General features: G+C 47.3%; 1 protein-coding gene across 2 annotated transcripts in view; it reads right to left on the bottom strand.

Moving 5' to 3' along the window:
- The window catches only part of SEC23B (SEC23 homolog B, COPII coat complex component), a 53171-nt gene that overhangs the window by 6385 nt on the left and 26828 nt on the right, over nt 1–19958 (bottom strand). For both annotated transcript variants that reach the window (XM_038747494.1, XM_038747504.1), the window contains 9 exons: nt 17619–17734; nt 15394–15517; nt 13973–14053; nt 13272–13361; nt 11249–11355; nt 9206–9359; nt 8969–9046; nt 6393–6554; nt 5505–5591 (listed from right to left, as the gene is read on the bottom strand). In XM_038747494.1, the coding sequence (XP_038603422.1) occupies nt 5505–5591; nt 6393–6554; nt 8969–9046; nt 9206–9359; nt 11249–11355; nt 13272–13361; nt 13973–14053; nt 15394–15517; nt 17619–17734 (999 nt within the window). The remainder of the gene's footprint in view (nt 1–5504; nt 5592–6392; nt 6555–8968; nt 9047–9205; nt 9360–11248; nt 11356–13271; nt 13362–13972; nt 14054–15393; nt 15518–17618; nt 17735–19958) is intronic.

Genomic DNA, 19958 nt, shown 5'->3' with positions numbered 1-19958 from the left:
GGAGATGTCTCGAAGGCGAGATGAAATGCGAGACTGCAGACAGGGAGAGAGATCAGGGCCGGAGATGTAGATTTGGGTATCATCCGCATAGAGGTGATAGTTGAAGTCATGGGAGCGAATGAGGTCTCCAAGGGAGCGGGTGTAGATGGAGAATAGAAGGGGACCCAGAAATGAGCCTTCAGGGACCCCCATAGTTGGGGGGGGTGGGAGGCAGAGGAGGAGCCCACGAAGGAGACAGAGAGACAAGAGGAGAACCAGGAGAGGACAGAGTCAGTGAAGACAAGGTTGGATAGCGTGTTGAGGAGAAGGGGGTGGTCCACAGTGTCAAAGGCAACTGAGAGATCGAGGAGGATTGGGATGGAGTAGAGGCCATTGGATCTGGCAAGAAGGAGATCACTGATCATCTTTGTGAGGGTGGTTTCTGTGAGGTGAAAGGGTCGGAAGCCAGACTGAAGGAGGTCAAGGAGAGAACTGGAGGAGAGGAATTTGAGACAGCGGGGGTAGACAATTCACTCGAGGAGTTTGAAGAGGAATGGTAGGAGGGAGATGGGGCGATAACTGGAGGGAGCTGTGGGGTCAAGGAAGGGTTTTTTAGGATAGGGGAGACATGGGCTTGTTTGAAAGTGGGGAAGAAGCCACTGGAGAGCAAACAGTTGAAGACGGCTGTTAGGGAAGAATTTCCAAAGTCCCAATGAAGCCAAGATGCTAAGTTCAGGACCTGGGTAGGAGGTTTCAATTTCAGGTCATTCCAACAGTGAAAGCAGTGCAGGATGCTGCTGTCTTATTAAACCCTGCCTCTTTTGCACAAACTGGTGAAATGGAAACACTCTGGGCAAGTGGCTGCCTCACTGCGCCATGGACAGACCGTGCCAGGAGGAGGTCACCAGTGACCTCCTTCTTGCCAAATCCAACGGCTCCTACTCTGTCCTAATCCTTCTCGACCTCTCAGCTGCCTTCGACACTGTGGATCACCCCATTCTCCTCAACATGCTATCCGACCTTGGCTTCACAGGTTCCATTCTCTCCTGGTTCTCCTCTTATCTCTCTGGCCGTTGATTCTCAGTCTCCTTTGTGGGTTCCTCTTCCCCCTCCCATTCCCTTACTGTAGGGGTTCCTCAGGGGTCAGTTCTCGGGCCCCTTCTGTTCCCTATCTACACTTACTCCCTTGGTGAACTCATTCTCTCCGACTGCTTCAACTATCATCTCTACGCTGATGACACCCAAATCTACATCTCCACCCCTGTTCTCTCTCTCCCTCCCTTCAGGCTCTGGTCTCCTCCTGCCTTCAGGGCATCTCCACCTGGATTTCTGCCCGCTATCTAAAACTCAATATGTCCAAGACTGAACTCCTAATCTTCCCTCCCAAACCCTGCCCTCTCCCTGACTTTCCCGTCACTGCAGACGGCACTACCATCCTTTCAGTCTCACAAGCCCGCAACACAGGCGTCATCCTCAACTCCCCTCTCTCGTTCACCCCACACATCCAATCCGACACCAAAACCTGCCAGTCTCACCTCCGCAACATCACCAAGATCCGCCCTTTCCTCTCCATCCCAACTGCTACCCTGCTCGTTCAAGCTCTCATCCTATCCCGACTGGATTACCACATCAGCCTCCTCTCTGATCTCCCACTCTCCTGTCTCTCCCCACTTCAGTCTATACTTCATGCTGCTGCCCCGATCACCTTTGTGCAAAAACGCTCTGGGCATGTTACTCCCCTCCTCAAAAATCTCCAGTGGCTACCAGTCAACCTACGCATCAGGCGAAAACTCCTCACTCTCGGCTTCAAGGCTGTCCATCCCCTGGCCCCCTCCTACCTCACCTCCCTTCTCTCCTTCTCCAGCCCAGCCCGCACCCTCGGCTCCTCTGCCACCGCTAATCTCCTCACGGTGCCTCGTTCTCGCCTGTCCCGCCATCGACCCCCGGCCCACGTCCTCCCCCTGGCCCGGAATGGCCTCCCTCCGCACATCCGCCAAGCTAGCTCTCTTCCTCCTCCCTTCAAAGCTCTACTGAGAGCTCACCTCTTAGAGGACGCCTTCTCACACTCAGCTCCCTTTTTCCTCTCCTCCTCCCATCCCCCCTCAGCCCTACCTCCTTCCCCTCCCCACAGCACTTGTATGTATTTGTCCAGATTTATTACTCTATTTTACATGTACATATTTACTATTCTATTTATTTTGTTAATGATGTGCATATAGCTATAATTCTATTTGTTCTGACGATTTTGACACCTGTCTACATGTTTCGTTTTGCGTCCGTCTCCCCCTTCTAGACTGTGAGCCCGCTGTTGGGTAGGGACCGTCTCTAGATGTTGCCGACTTGGACTTCCCAAGCGCTCGGTACAGTGCTCTGCACACAGTAAGTGCTCAATAAATACTACTGAATGAATGAATGAGGCTGGCAAAGGGAAGAGGGTGATGGATATGGGTAGGAAGTGTGTCTGCTCATTGTTACATTGTACTCTCCCAAGTTCTTAGTACAGTGCTCTGCACACAGTAAGCGCTCAATAAATCTGACTGACTGGGATTTCCTGGGAAGGGGGTAGTGACAAAGGGAAGGAAGGACTTTTGGCCTCCCTCCCGTGGTTCTGCCAGCTTCTTTTCTAACTCTGCTCTCTGGGCTGAGGGGGACCCGTGCGGCTGGGTCCCTGCTGTGGCCCCTGGACGCCCTCGCAGGCCTGATCTCCAGCAGCAGCTGCCGGGGAAACCGGAGCTGCAGAGCGGACTGGGGAGGAGTTGAAAGCACTTTCTGCCATAAAAAGCTTCAGCTGAGAACTGCATGGGGAGAGCAGTAATAATAATAATAATAATGGCATTTATTAAGCACTTACTATGTGCAAAGCACTGTTCTAAGCACTGGCCGGCTGGGTCCCTGCTATGGCCCCTGGACACCCTCGCAGGCCCGATCTCCAGCAGCAGCTGCCGGCAAAACCGGAGCTGCAGAGCGGACTGGGGAGGAGATGAAAGCACTTTCTGCCATAAAAAACTTCAGCTGAGAACTGTGCGGGGAGAGCAGTAATAACAATAATAATAATGGCATTTATTAAGCACTTACTATGTGCAAAGCACTGTTCTAAGCACTGGGGAGATTACAAGGTGATCAGGTTGTCCCACGGGGGACTCAGTCTTCATCCCCATTTTTACAGGTGAGGTAACTGAGGCCCAGAGAAGCAGCGTGGCTCTGTGGAAAGAGCACAGGCTTTGGAGTCATAATGTCATAGGTTTGAATCTTGGCTGCGTCACATGTCTGCTGTGTGACCTTGGGCAAGTCACTTAACTTCTCTGAGCCTCAGTTACCTCATCTGTAAAATGGGGATTAAGACTGTGAGCCCCATGTGGGACAACCTGATCATGTTATATCCCCCCCAGCGCTTAGAACAGTGCTTTGCACATAGTAAGCGCTTAACAAATGCCATCATTGTTATTATTATTACTAGTAAGTGACTTGTCCAAAGTCACACAGCTGACAAGTGGCGGAGCCGGGATTTGAACCCATGACCTCAGACTCCAAAGCCCGGGCTCTTTCCACTGAGCCACGCTTGCTTCTCACAATAATAGCACAGTAATAGCAGCAGGAGCCCAGGTAGCTTCCCGGTTCCTAACAACTTCTCTGGAGAACTCTGAGGCCAGCATAGTCTCACGATTGCCAACTACTCAACTACCTCCTTTCCTCCAAATTCATTCAATCATATTTATTGAGCGCTTACTGTGTGCAGAGCTCTGTACTAAGCGCTTAAATCCCTGGAGGAGTTCTCGGAAGCCGACGTGGGGAAATTACGTTAGAGCGACTGGCCAGAGGTAACCCCGAAAGCGACGCTCATTTCAAAACGGTAAGCTGAAAGAGGGAAACCGGAGTAGAGCACAGGGCTCCGCGGCTGACGGAAAAGGTCAGATCTAGAAGCAGCATGGCCTAGTGGATAGAGTCCGGGCCTGGGTTCTAATCCCGGCTCCGCCACTTGTCTGCTGGGTGACCCTGGGCAAGTCACTTCACTTCTCTGGGCCTCGGCTGCCTCATCTGTAAAACGCGGATCAAGACTGTGAGTCCCATGCGGGACGAGGACTGTGTCCAATCTGATGATGAGAAGCAGCGTGGCTTAGTGGAAAGAGCACTGGTTTGGGAGTCAGAGGATGTGGGTCGACCTTGGGCAAGTCACTTAATTGCTCTGTGCCTCAGTTCCCTCATCTATAAAATGGGGATTACAACTGCGAACCCCACGTGGGACAACCTGATTACCTTCTATCAACCCCAGCGGATCAAGACTGTGAGCCCCATGCGGGACGAGGACTGGGTCCAATCTGATGATGAGAAGCAGCGTGGCTTAGTGGAAAGAGCACTGGTTTGGGAGTCAGAGGATGTGGGTCGACCTTGGGCAAGTCACTTAATTGCTCTGTGCCTCAGTTCCCTCATCTTTAAAATGGGGATTAAAACGGTGAACCCCACATGGGACAACCTGATTACCTTGTATCAACCCCAGCGCTTAGAATAGCTCTTGGCACATAGTAAGCACTTAACAAATACCATCATTATAATTATTATCTACCCCAATGCTTGGCACACAATATGCACCTAACAAGAACCATAATTCCTATTATTATTACTCTATAACCCCAGATAGCTACAGGAAGCCCAACTTTGGAGCAGAAAAGGATCTTCCAGCGCTTAGAACAGTGCTTTGCACATAGTAAGTGCTTAACAAATGCCATTATTATTATTATTATCTTTGATGCCATGGCTAAAGCCACGCAACCCAGGGACAACGGGCTCCAATGTCAGGGAGGAGGGTGAGCAAAAACCGCCTTCCTCTCCTTTGGGCGTTGGGAAGACTGTGGTGGTCCGGATCTAAGGCAGCCCTGCCTGACAACGGGGGACAGCCCAAGGTCCGTTCCCTCCCAGAAGTTTTGATTCGCTGCTTTCCTTGTTGTCTCTGCCGAAGTTATCGCACTACCTCCTTCTCTGTGAGTCTGTCACTAGCTCCCCGGTTGCTCCCTCCTCTTAAATTACCTTCATTTTTTTTAGATCCCGTGGGCTAGAGATTACACCTGAATGATGATCTCTGTACCTTTCCCCAGAGCATGGAATTCAGTGGTCTGCAATTAGACAGTGATGACCTGTTACCGTCAACGTTAACTTTAACGTTAACAGTAATGTCAAGGGTGTCTCATTAACAGGGCTGCCCTGATCCCACTCTAATCAAAGCTCAAGAGTCGTAGAAGGTGAGAAATCAGTGGGTTAAAATGGGTCTCGTAAAATTTCCATTAATGCCCTCGAATGCGGTCATTAAGTACCAAGGGGCTTCCCTGCTCAACTTCCCTCTAGACTTTAAGCTCATTGTGGGCAGGGACTGTGTCTCCACAAAAGGGTCTACCAACTCTGTTACGCTGTACTCTCCCAAGCGCTTATTAAGCACTCGGTAGATACGATTGAATGGTTGACTGAACAAGGGTCTCGGAGTTAAGGCCAAGCGGGGGAATACAACTCCGGCATTCCTGATAAATACACCTTACCTCACCAAGGTAGATGACGATTTGGAAGAAAGTATCCATCAGCAGAATTCGGTCTGCAAGAATGCTGCTGCTGTCCAAGAGCACGGGCTGAGAGCGTCAGCGAGGGAGACGGACAAAATGGTTACCAGAAAGGCCTTATAATTGGGCCCGGTAATCCCAAAGTTACTTCCTGACAGCGAGGCACTTTGGGAGGAACACTATCTCCGTCAAGCTTCTCAGGGAACCACTTCGTGAACTGCTAAAGAGTTTGGACCTCGGGGAGATGCAGATAATGATCTACAAGCTCGGCTCCGGAAACTTAAAGATCTGGTTGCTTGTGTTATTTGACAATCTCAGCCCAGTTCGCTTAAAGGCCTGGGAGAACAACCTCCAATTACTGTATCTATTAATTCCAGATCTCAGTCTCGTAGACAAATTGCTTCCCGCCAAGTCGGAAATAACTCCTGATCATCTTCCTGGCAGAAGAACGAGGCGGTCTGCTCTATCGACGGCCCGTACCTGACCGAAACCCCTCCCCTCCACTATTCAGTCTCCCGCCCGTCAGTCTCTCCATTTTTTTATGTGCTTCAACAGCAAGAAACTCACTTTCTTTCCCGCTCCCACTAATTCTGAATGATAGCAACTGATTTTAAAATTAGGAGAGTTTTTTTTTTTTTTGTAATTGCTCCTTCGGAATGTTTATCTTTCCTGGATGTTTTTGGTACTCTCAAGAAATGGTACTCAAAGTCGGGTCACCGCAAACTGAAAGGGCCTAACTTTTGGCACACCCGAGAAGCGAATTTCAGAGACGGAAAATATTTTCCGTCCCACCCTAAGACCACAACGGTGAGACTTTTCCCACGGGCATGAAGGCGGACCAAAGGCTCGTCCAGAGCCCAGAATGCTTACCTCGGGGGGGCCGTGGAAAGAGTAAGAGTAAAGAATCGGTTGGATCATGATGAGGGACTGAGTCAGGTCTTGCCGGGCAAAGTGGTGTCTGTAGTAAGACGACTCGTCCGGGCTGTTGTTAAATACTTGCAGAAACGGAGATCTCCGCAGATGGAACATAAACTGCACACACAGAGACCGATGAGCATCCACAATGCACACAAAAGGGAATTCCTCAGAAATGCCAACTTTCAGAGAGTCGCCAACGGAGTCCCTGTCCCAGGAGCTCGAGTGCCCGCTACAGGGAAGGGTAGGTGGGTTTAGGTGTCCGGGGGCGTGTGGATCAGTGGTGTAATAGAGGATGGAGGTTGACGCCAGGGTCAATCTCCGGGGCTCCTCCCGAGATAATAATTACGTTGGTATTTGTTAAGCGCTTACTATGTGCAAAGCACTGTTCTAAGCGCTGGGGGGAACACAAGGAGATGAGGTTGCCCCATGTGGGGCTCACAGTCTTAATCCCCATTTTACAGATGAGGGAACTGAGGCACAGAGAAGTGAAGTGACTTGCCCAAGGTCACACGGCAGACATGTGGGGGAGGCGGGATTTGAACCCACGACTTCTATTTTGGACAGCATTAAGGCAAGTTGTCTTTGGGCTGTGTACATGCTGGGGGGTGGGGAGGGAGAGATTAACCTGCATTTTCTATTGAAAATTAACAGCAAAGCATCTGCTTCCAAAAGAAAGTATTTAGTGGCTAAGAGTTTTTGAAAGGAAACGAATATCATGTACAACCACTAATGTCTTTAGAGACATAATTTGCCATGGGAAGTGCCCTAGATACAAATATTTACAGAGATAATAATAATAATAATAATGATGGCATTTATTAAGTGCTTACTATGTGCAAAGCACTGTTCTAAGCGCTGGGGAGGTTACAAGGTGATCAGGTTGTCCCACTGGGGGCTCACAGTCAACCCCATTTTACAGATGAGGTAACAGGCACAGAGAAGTTAAGTGACTTGCCTGAACTCACACAGCTGACAAGGGGCAGAGCCGGGATTTGAACTCATGACCTCTGACTCCAAAGCCCGTGCTCTTTCCACTGAGTCACGGAGTCACGCTGCTTCTCTAAAGATCTCTTTTCAGAGATCTGAAAGGTACGGCCGCTACGGGAGACGCTCCAGAAATTCTACTGGAGGGAACTGTGAATGGGCATGGGAACGTCTTGCTTGCTTTAGCCACCTGCTTTTGATGCTCTTTCTTCCTCCTGTGCGTGAGACAATATTGAGGGGACAACTGGGGGTATTTTAGGTATAAAGGTATGCACTGTGCCCTCAGTGGAAAGGGCCCGGGCCTGGGGAAGTCAGAGGACCTGGGTTCTAATAAAGCTCTGCCACTGGTCTGCTGTGTGCCCTTGGGTAAGTCACTTTACTTCTCCGGGCCTCAGTTCCCTCCTCTAAAACGGGGATTATGACTCTCAGCACTTAATACAGGGCCTGGGACATAGTAAGAGCTAACAAATACACCGTGAGCCCGTTGTTGGGTAGGGGCCGTCTCTATATGTTGCCGATTTGTACTTCCCAAGCACTTAGTACAGTGCTCTGCACACAGTAAGCGCTCAATAAATACGATTGGTTGACTGAATTGAATGAATAGCCCACTGTTGGGTAGGGACCGTCTCTAGATGTTGCCAACTTGTACTTCCCAAGGGCTTAGTACAGTGCTCTGCGCACAGTAAGCGCTTCAATAAATACGATTGATTAATTGATTGATTGAATTGAATGAATAGCCCACTGTTGGGTAGGGACCGTCTCGAGATGTTGCCAACTTGTACTTCCCAAGCGCTTAGTACAGTGCTCTGCACACAGTAAGCGCTTCAATAAATACGATTGATTTATTGATTGATTGAATTGAATGAATAGCCCACTGTTGGGTAGGGACCGTCTCTATATGTTGCCAAATTGTACTTCCCAAGCACTTAGTACAGTGCTCTGCACACAGTAAGCACTCAATAAATACGATTGATTGATTGACTGAATTGAATGAATAGCCCACTGTTGGGTAGGGACCGTCTCGAGATGTTGCCAACTTGTACTTCCCAAGCGCTTAGTACAGTGCTCTGCACACAGTAAGTGCTCAATAAATACGATTGATTGATTGATTGAATTGAATGAATAGCCCACTGGTGGGTAGGGACCGTCTCTAGATGTTGCCAACTTGTACTTCCCAAGCGCTTAGTACAGTGCTCTGCATACAGTAAGCGCTCAATAAATATGATTGATTGATTGATTGAATTGAATGAATAACCCACTGGTGGGTAGGGACCGTCTCTAGATGTTGCCAACTTGTACTTCCCAAGCGCTTAGTACAGTGCTCTGCACACAGTAAGCGCTCAATAAATTGACTGACTGACTTTAAAAAAAAAAAAGAGTGAAAACCCTTAAAAACCACTAGTCCACAGTGGTGGATTTTAATGGTTGCCAGAATCTCACACAGAGCCAATCTTTCTAAGCCTTTAAAACAGAGGAAAGAATCACAACAGTAGCTCTTCCACCCCTATTATACTTTGCACCGCAACAGGAAGCCCGTTCCTTACCTGGGGATATAAAGAAAACGAATCCGACAGCCGAAAGGAATTGGGATCGTCTTTGTTGTACTGTCCAAACTTCTGACACTGTTGGAAGAATACCGGTACACAACAGCTGCTGTCAGTCTCATCGACCAAGCCACATCCGCCGTAGACGAGGCCGGGGGATATCGTCCGAGGGAAAAAAACGGGACTTACAGATTGGTTTACCATTGTCCTCCCGGACTGCTCCCGAGGAACACTTACCAGTCGGATAAGCTGCCTGTCCAGCCATCGAAGGACGTCGGGGCCTTCCTCCGATTCCGCTCTGAACACGCCAAGGCGGGCCATTAGCACCGCAGCCGCCTCCTGGTCGAACGCCGCTTCTATGTGCTGGAGCTGACTCTGGGCATCCGCCCAGCTACGAAAACCAAAAAAAAGGACGCGTGTTCACGGGGAGGAGAGCGCACAAGGGGAAAACGATATTCATCTGGATGAAAGACGTCCAACTGCCGTTTGAGAAGCACAACTGACGTGACCAAGTATACCTCTTCGGAATCAAAATACTTCACGGGCGTCCTTCGGCCTCCCGACGTTTCGGAAAGGGACGTTCTCCCCATTTTTTAGGTGGGAAGACTGGGACGGGCGGAAATAACCTGCCCCAAGTCCCACAGGTCTCCTGCCTCTCCATCCAGAGTTCCTTCTCCTAGAATAGTTTGGCGCACAAGCTGAAAAAGTATTCCAGCTCCTCCAAAAGTTTTAACAATCCGCACTTACCGAAGGAGCCGCGCGGTGACAATTGTCTTCACTGCTCCTTGTGGGCAGGGAATGCGTAATAATTAATAATCGTAATTATGGTATTTGTTAAGCACTATGTGCCACACACTCTGCTAAGCACTGGGGCAGATCCATTTAAGATCCATTTAGGGAAGCAGCGTGGCTCAGTGGAAAGAGCCAGGGCTTTGGAGTCAGAGGTCATGGGTTCAAATCCCTGCTCTGCCACTTGTCAGCTGTGTGACTCTGGGCAAGTCACTTCACTTCTCTGTGCCTCAGTTGCCTTATCTGTAAAATGGGGATTAAGTCTGCGAGCCCCATGTGGGACAACTTGATTACTTTGTATCTACCCCAGCGCTTAGAACAGTGCTTTGCACATAGTAAGTGCTTAATAAATGCCATCATTATTATTATTATTATTTAATCCGGTTGGACACAGTCCCTGTCCCACGTGGGGCTCACAGTCTTAATCCTCATTTTACAGACGAGGGAACTGAGGCCCAGAGAAGTGAAGTGACTTGCCCAAGGTCACCCAGCAGACAGGTGGTGGAGTCGGGATCAGAACCCAGGTCCTTCTGACTCCCAAGCCCGTGCTCTATCCACTAAGCCACACTTCCAACTCCGTTACACTGTACGCTCCCAAGCGCTTCGTACAGCGCTCTGCACACAGGAAGCGTTCAATAAATACGACTGATTGATTTCTCTTTCAATTCAATTGTATTTATTGAGCGCTTCCTCTGTGCAGAGCTCTGTACTAAGCGCTTGGGAAGTCCAAGTTGGCAACAGATAGAGACGGTCCCTACCCAACAGCGGGCTCACAGTCTAGAAGGGGGAGACAGACGACAAAACAAAACATATTAACAGAATAAAATAAATACGTACAAGTAAAATAAATAGAGTAATAAATACGCACAAACATATATACACATATACAGGATACTATATGCTATACTACTACTATATATACTATATATTACTATACTACAACCTCCACAAAGGCAAGAATCATAGAATCCCAGTCCTCTGACTCCCAAGCCTAAGCTCTCTCCGGGCCACGCCAATTCAAACCCACTATGACAGTTTCATCTGTTTGGGTTATTCACTTACGTCATTTCAATCAATCGTATTTATTGAGCGCTTCCTGTGTGCAGAGCACTGTACTGAGCGCTTGGGAAGTACAAGTTGGCAACATCTAGAGAGAGTCCCTACCCGACAGTGGGCTCACAGTCTAGAAGGGAGTTCTCCTCCCTTTCACCATTCTCAGGGAAAGATCGAAACGCTTTACACAGTACAGCGGTCCGCAACAGTCTCCGCTCTCTCCTTTATCTGACAGAAAGAGCGTTCGATAAATACGACTGATTGATTGCTCTTTAAATCTGCAACAGTCTCTGCGATCTCCTTTACTTGACAGATCAGAGAGGGAAAGATGGCAGAGGACACTTAGTAAACCGAGCACGGGGAATTAACGCGCATGAGAATCTCTCTCCGCAGGAACAGCCTTGCAGAAAAAAAAAGGGCAACCTTGGAAATCCTCACTTTCTGGCAATTGTGGTCACGCGGATGCGTCTTTGGGTGCTGGAATGCTGATACTGAGTGACGAACTGAATTGCTCCTCGGCCTCCCTGAGGTACTGGCGCATTGTGCTGCAAACAGAAATTTGACGGGATTAGTAGTAGACGACACTTCTGTGCTTCCCAAGCGCTTGGTACAGTGCTCTGCACACAGTAAGCGCTCAATAAATACGACTGAATGAGTGAATGATACCTCATTCCAAACGAAGACACCCCCCCCCCCACACACACACACAAAGTCCAACTGCATTTTCCGCATAAATAGACACATTTCAAATTAGTAGCTGAATTAGAAGCAGCGTGGCTTAGTGGAAAGAGCCCGGGCTTTGGAGTCAGAGGTCGTGGGTTCAAATCCCGGCTCTGCCACTTGTCAGCTGGGTGACTTTGGGGAAGTCACTTCACTTCTCTGGGCCTCAGTGACCTCATCTGGAAAATGGGGATTAAGACTGTGAGCCCCCACGTGGGACAACCTGATCACCCTGTAAGCCCCCCGGCGCTTAGAACAGTGCTTTGCATGTAGTAAACGGTTAATAAATGCCATTATTGTTATTATTATTAGTCTGAGAGAGATAATTAAAGGGCAGACTTCCACTTTGGCCAGGTCTAATGATAAATCAAAGTGTTCAAGAGCTCACTTCCCCTCCCACATTCTAGATCGATTTTCGTAACAATAATGACAATTATGGTATTTGTTAAGCACTTACTACGTGCCAAGCACAGTACTAAGCGCTGGAGTGGATACGAGCAAATCGGTTTGGACGCCCTTTCTGGAGGCATTACCTGGGCATTTCTGGGGCAACATGAGCAAACACAATCATCCATCAATATCCATCGCTCCATCAAAAGGAGTTTTGAGTACCTACTCTATGTAAAAGACTAAGCCCCTCTCCCCTCCACGTCCCCCTGACTCAATCCCTTTTCTCTACACCCCCTCCCCGCCTCACAGGACTTGTGTATATGTGTACATATCTATTATTCTATTTATTTATATTGCTGCCTCTTCGCTTGTTTTGAGTGTATATATCTACAAATCTATTTATTTATATTGACACCTGTTTACTTGTTTTGATTTCTGTCTCCCCGCTTCTAGACTGTAAGCCCGGGGTCGGCAGGGATTGTCTCTCTTTATTGCTGAAGTGTACTTTCCAAGTGCTTAGTACAGTGCTTTGCACACAGTAAGCGCTCCATAAATACGACTGAACCAACGACTGTACGGAGCACTTGGGAGAGTACAAAAAAGATGATAAGATAAGGATTCAATAAATACGACTGAACCAACGACTGCACTGAGCACTTGGGAGAGTCCAAAAAAGATTATAAGACATGGATTCTTGCCTTTGAGGAGATTGTAGTATAGTGGGGGGAGATGGACACTAAAATCAACTACAGGTCGGAGGAAGTAACAGAGTAACAGAGTAAAAAATTTATATATAATTGCTTAGTTGGTGCAGGTATGCTAGTGAAAAATTAATTTCCTTGGGCTCTGTAGGCAGCACTGTTGGAAGAATACTGGTACATATCAGCTGATGTCAGTCTCATCGACAAAGCAAATTTATTTCCCAGGTCCATGAGTTGGTTGCAAGCAGTCAACTGAATTTACTGAGGGCCTACTGAGTGCACAGCACTGTACTAAGCACTTGGGAGCAAACACCAGAAGCCAAAGCTACTGTCCCTGCCCTCAAAGGGCTTACAATCCAATAGATGCTGGCTCAGTTTCAACTTGGACTTTCATGAGTTTTGAAAAGGCATCAGTCTTCCAATGATCCTTACAATCTCTACCCACAGAGAGGGTGAAAAGAGTTCACTTTTCTATGTTATACTAACACTTAGCACAAAAAAAGCCACTTCGGGAAACTGGGAAGAGAACTGGGGTCAGGGAAAGCTGGTGGAGCTTCTTTGGTTTCAGGTTCTTCGGAAGTGAGGTCAGAGTAAACGCTAAACCTTTTCATGTTGAGCTTGGGAAGCGTGACAGAAAACAACAGACTGACCTGATTTACTACTTCAAAATAGAGGCCAAGTGTAGATGAAGGGTCCATACTGCAGATTTTCCACTGACTTGTACCACCGATACCAAATTCCTGGGATTGAGAAAAGGGACGGTTAAAAAGCAGTACGGAGATTCAACTCTGAAGAAAATAAGTCCCGTTTTCCTCTGAGCCCCCTCTCCCTCGGAAAAACAAACACTTGAATGTTCACGAGTTGAGGGAAAGAGGTACAATGACAGTAAAATTCAGTCAGGCCTTTCAGTGGGTCCAATGACTTGGACCCACTGCCTTTAAGGTCAATGGAATGGTGCCCGTGAAATTGTGACCCCCGACACGTAGACGAAGCCAGAAATCAAATCCAAGACAACTGAAAAGTTGGGGGAAAGGCTTTCTGTACTACTTGCTTTGTGGATTTCACTTCATTTTCTTCTGGACTGATGAGGGAAAGGACGGAAAGGTCAGAGAATCGGTTAACAGGCCTAGGGAATTCTTCTGAACAAGTGCTGGCGCACTGAACTCTGCGGCTCATTCCTCTCTCCTGGCATATTCGAGGCTATCCACGGGCCCACCGCAGAGGCGGGATTAGAACCCAGGTCCTCCTGGCCCCCTGGCCACTGGGCAGGACCTAAAGAATGCCCAGTGCACTGACACGACAGGCCGAATTGTTCAGCCCTCTGGGTTAGAAAAGCTACCATCTTACTTACGTTTTCAGACACACACGGTCCTTTCACATTTAGGGATACACAGGGCCCAATAGCGCCGGCAATCTTCAGTTCCCTGGAGGTCTGAAACGTCGAAAAATGAATTCTGAAGTCCAAAATTCGCCCCGAAACACCCTGTCCCCGTTACTTCAACTGAAGTCGGAGAGAGAAAACCCAGCAGCACGGATTATCAAGCAGGGTTTAGTCTTCTGTACAGACTCTTTTCAGGGCCACTGGGAACTGATCAAAATCTTGGGCCTTGTGATGGCTGAGTGACGATTCTCCAGGCTGCACAGGTGTCAACTGATCTTGGGGAAGGGTGGGGGCAGAAAAGGACAGAGCTTCACAGGGCTAACAGGTTAAGAAGCCTCCACTTGGAGGTCTTTCCTACCCCTCTGAGAAATTCTCAGATCAAAACCTGTGGGGAACCGGGCCAAAGAGGTGTGAATGAAAACAATGCCCCCTCAGAGTTGCCCCCCAGTATGTAAAATGAAGAGCACCCCACTAGCAGCAGCAGCAGGAGGAGCGTAGGCCCCACGCCCAACTGATAACTGATACGATTGATGATGATGATGATGATAAGGTAAGTCTCCCCTGACCACAGAGGAGCACAGGGACGAGTCATACACTGCCCGAGGAGCAGCAGAAAGGAAAAGGCATTACAAGCCATCTCTGTGAGGAAGAACTTGAAGCCAGGAGGGGAAAACACCCAAAGCTACCCGTAACCACTTCTACACCGAACTACAGAAACACCCCTATCCGGAAAGACGTGGATAAGTATATCCACAGAGATTTAGTGACCCAGACGAAGACAGAAGGGAAATGCGAACACAGAGAGAGTGAGAGGGACAGGCCAAAGAGACGGAGGATTTGTCTCCCCCCACTAAATTCAATTCAATCGTATTTACTCGTATTTATAAATACGATTGATTGATTGATTGATTTACTGAGCGCTTACTGTGTGCAAAGCACTGTACTAAGTGCTTGGGAAATACAAGTTGGCAACATATAGAGACGATCCCTACCCAACAGCGGGCTCACAGTCTAGAAGGGGGAGACAGACAACAAAACAAAACATATTAACAAAATAAAATAAATAGAATATGTACAAGTAAAATAGAGTAATAAATACGTACAAACATATATACATATATACAGGATACTATATACTATACTACTACTACTATACTACTATATATACTATATACTACTATACTACAACCTCCACGAAGGCAAGGATCATAGAATCCAAGTCCTCTGACTCCCAAGACTAGGCTCTTTCCGGGCCACGCTGATTCAAACCCACTATGACAGTTTCATCTGTTTGGGTAATTCACTTACGTCATTTCTCCTCCCTTTCACCATTCTCAGGGAAAGATCAAAACATTTCACATAGTACAGCGGTTGCTTCACTGAGATCTTACCTTCACTTCCAAAATACCTCCAAACGCCATTCGAAAATCGCCGTTACAATCTTTGCTAAAAACTCTCTGGAATGTCTGCTTGAAGAGAGATGTATTGAAGGAGTCGCCCATCACCATGTGACCCCTAAAAGGTGGAAAAAAAATTAAATATTAAAAGGTAAAGCATCCTTACAATCTTCAGTATTCCGGAACTTAAAAGAAATGGTTACTTTTTCAAGGAGGAAACGATGCTCCAAGTATGCGCATTATTACTCCCACCAACTGAAATCAAACTTTCAATTCCTTTATCAATCGCAATCAAGTTCATGTTTAGAAAAGCCCCCAGGGACCCTCTAATCACTCATAACCCTTTTCACAGTACTCATGTTTTGGATGCTTGAATTTCTACCCCTTGGGAAAATCAGCAGTGCTCGCTACATTTCACTGGATTTCACTTCACAATGGCAATCCATTATGATTGTGAATTTGTCAAGTGGGGATCGAATCAAAGGAACAAGCAGAAGTTACATATCCACACTTGTGGTCCAGCAATCCTGACTTCTGTAAGCGGAGATTTTACTATAGAAAGATTCACGGACTGCCCCCAAATGAGGGGCAAAATTTGAAAAAAAAAAAAAAAAAGAAAATACAATGAAACAAAAATCAGAGTTCAATCTGCCAAAAATGGAGGGAGAGGCGTAAGGCTGGAGCAATGGGGAATCAGTAATAGACTGAGGATGGAAATAGCTGGAGGAGGGAGGAAAGAGGAAGAGATGGAAGAGGAAGAAGGAAGGCGGGTGATGGGAGAGTGGTTGGTTTCTTTTAATCTTTTTGGATTTTGCCGAGGGAGCGCCACAAGTTTTTTGTTGCTCAACTCCAGGAGGACTTGGCCAAGTCTTCCATTTCCTCCTCTTGTAAACCGTACTCTTACCAGCTGAGAGATCCTGTTGGTTTCACCCAGAACATTGGTGTCTCTGAGCTGAGACACCGTGTCCGGCCCAGGTTTTCCCAGCAGTTTTTCTCATCCCACGATTCCCTGTTGGTACAGGACCGTGACCATTCCTAAAGGGTTGTTTTTTGTTTTGTTGTTTTCTTAAACGATGTTCTTTAAGAGCTTACTATGTGCCAGGCACTGTACTACGCACTGGGGTAGATACGAGCTAATTGGTTGGACACAGTCCCCGTCCCACATGGGGCTCACGGCTTTAATCCCCATTTTATAGACGAGGGAACTGAGGCACAGGAGAGTTAAGCCGAGGCACGTGTCTGGTCCAAGTTTTCCCAGCAGGTTTTTCTCATCCCAGGATTCCCTGTTGGCACAGGACCGTGACCATTCCTAAAGGGTTGTTTTTTATTTTGTTCTGTTTTCTTAAATGATGTTCGTTAAGAGCTTACCATGTTCCAGGCACCGTACTACGCGCTGGGGTAATTGGTTGGACACAGTCCCCGTCCCACATGGGGCTCACGGCTTTAAACCCCATTTTATAGAAGAGGGGACTGAGGCACAGGAGAGTGAAACGAACTGCCCAAATTCACTCGGCAGGCAATTGGAGTTGGGATTAGAATCGAGATCTTTTTGATTTCCAGGCCTGTGCTCTATCCACGGGCTGGGAATCTGCAGGTTACGGTTGAATTTTGATTGGGTGTAGCGCTTAAAAAAGTCGCTCCCTGGGCAGAGTTAGAAGGGGTGCTATCGAGCATCACTTTCCTGTTGGGAATGCTTTGCTTAAGACACGATGGATGTCCTGATGTATTGTCCAATTGGAGGCATACCCTCAATGCTATATTCATCCCCAATATCAACGGAATTATTGAATGCTTTACAGTCGTCTTCTTCATTCTCACTTTTCAGATGCTCATAATAGCATTACTCTGGATTATTGGTATATTATTTATTGTTGCTTTGTAGGCCACTTTATTGGTTTTTACCTCTTTGAAGTAAACAATCAACCAATCAGTGGTGGAGAAGCAGCATGGGGGAGTGGATAATAATAATAATAATAATAATGATGATGATGGCACTTAAGCACTTACTATGCGCTTACACTGTTCTAAGCGCTGGGGTAGATATAAGGTAATCAGATTGTTCCACGCGGGGCTCACAGTCTTAAGCCCCATTTTACAATCAAAGCAGCAGGATTCCCTTTCAACTACATTGCACAGCTCTACTGAAACGGTCGCTCTCGCGATTTCTCATCCCTGTGGTGAGCAGATATTCTCTGTCACGCCGCTCAGGTTAAACATACCCTGTTTGGTTTGCACAGCATTTCATCTCCAGGAGACCGGTCTGATCAAGGGCGCACGCGTAAATATCAATGCAGTGCCCGTTTATGGCAGTACGATTAGCAAGCATCTCGTAGTGCTGTGAAGAGAGAGAAACTGCTTTAAGACACCGTTAACCAACAGAGACGTTCTTCAGTATTTACAACTTCATCTACTGGTGAAATCTGCCTGTATTTGTGATTGACTATGGAAAACTGTTTGTTGACATTAATATCCCTGAAGCATAATTCACAGTACTTCACTTCCCACATCTTCACGTGTTGTATTACTCATGGTTCAGAGCCCCGAAGCAGGGACTGTCGATGAGCTATGGCCCTGGCAATTGCACTGATCCGGCCAAACAATTTGACGAGCCACTGGCCACCGACCCCCAAGCATAAAAAGGCACTTCCAAAGACCGCATCCGGTCCAGAGCATTCCTGGGAACACAGCGACATTCCACAGTGCCGCCCTAGCTCGCATTCTGCCTTCCCCTCAGGTGAGTCTACTCGGGTCTAGCTCATTCATTCATTCATTCAATCGCATTTACTGAGCGCTTACTGTGTGCAGAGGGTCTAGCTCATTCATTCATTCATTCAATTGTATTTATTGAGCGCTTACTGTGTGCACAGCACTGTAATAAGCGCTTGGGAAGTACATGTTGGCAACATCTAGAGACAGTCCCTACCCAACAGTGGGCTCACAGTCTAGAAGGGGGAGACAGAGAACAAAACATATTAACAGAATAAAATAAATAGAATAAATATGTACAAGTAAAATAAATACAGTAATAAATCCGTACAAGTATATATACATATATACAGGTGCTGTGGGGAAGGGAAGGAGGTAAGGCGGGGGGGATGGAGAGGGGATTTCTCCCACCTCTGACCTTTTTCTCAAGTCCTTTTCCCTGTCTGGAATCTCCTCCCACTTCACATCCGGCAGACTGCTGCTCTTCCCATCTTCAAAGCGCTTAGGACAGTGCTCTGCACACAGTAAGCGCTCAATAAATACGACTGAATGAATGACTCTCCCCCAGGAGGCCTTCTTTAACCAATCTCTCATTTCCCTGCATAAAATCCTTTAGCACTCTGTACCAACTATTTACCTATACACACGCAACCACCCACAGCACTTTTGTACGGACATTACGTGATCTATGACAATCTCACACGCGCAAATGCATACGCCGCCCACTCCTTGCCCAAGTCCTGCCTCTGGCCTGGAATGCCCTCCCTCCATAAATTGGACAATTACATTCCCCCACCCTTCAAAGCCTTATTGAAGGCCCATCTCCTCCGAGAGGCTTTCCCTGACTAAGCCCTCCTTTTCTCTTCTACCACTCCCTTCTGCGCCGCCCTGACTTGCTCCCTTTAGTCATCATCATCATCAATCGTATTTATTGAGCGCTTACTATGTGCAGAGCACTGTACTAAGCGCTTAGGAAGTACAAATTGGCAACATATAGAGACAGTCCCTACCCAACAGTGGGCTCACAGTCTAAAAGGGGGAGACAGAGAACAAAACCATACTAACAAAATAAAATAAATAGAATAGATATGTACAAATAAAATAAATAAATAAATAGAGTAAAAACTATGTACAAACTTATATACATATATACAGGTGCTGTGGGGAAGGGAAGGAGGCCCGGTTCCAGCCCCAGAGCACTTATGTACATATCTGTCATTTATTTATACTAATGACAGTCTCCCCCTCTAGACTGTAAACTGGTTGTGGGAAAGAAATGTGCCTACTTGTTATACTGTACTCACTCAAGCGCTCAGTATAGTGCCCTGCACACAGTAAGCGCTCAATAAATAATGACTGAATATCCACCTTGCCTTCTTCCTTCTACTTGTAAATTATACGTCAGTCTTCCCCACTAGACTAGACTGTGAGCCCGCTGTTGGGTAGGAACCGTCTCTATATGTTGCCAACTTGTACTTCCCAAGCGCTTAATACAGTGCTCTGCACACAGTAAGCGCTCAACAAATACGATTCAATGAATGAATGGACTGTAAACCTTTGTATCGATCTTGCGTGCTCTATGACAATCACACGCACAAAAGATATCCACGTTTCCTTCCTCCTCCTACTTGTAAATTATTTGTGTCCGTCTCCCCCACTAGGCTGTAAACTCCTTGAAGATCAGGATAGTGTCTATTTCATGTGCTCTCTCGAGTGATTAGTACAGTGCCCTGTGCGCAGAAGACTCAACAAATACGACTGAATGAATGAATGGACTGTAAACCTTTGTACCGATATTGCGTGCTCTACGACAATCACACGCACAAAAAATATCCACGTTTCCTTCCTCTTAC

Source organism: Tachyglossus aculeatus, chromosome 1 (assembly GCF_015852505.1).
Source record: "Tachyglossus aculeatus isolate mTacAcu1 chromosome 1, mTacAcu1.pri, whole genome shotgun sequence".
NCBI classification, from domain to species: Eukaryota; Metazoa; Chordata; class Mammalia; order Monotremata; family Tachyglossidae; genus Tachyglossus; species Tachyglossus aculeatus.
Note: the sequence above shows the minus strand (reverse complement) of the source record. Positions and strands in the feature narration are given on the sequence as shown.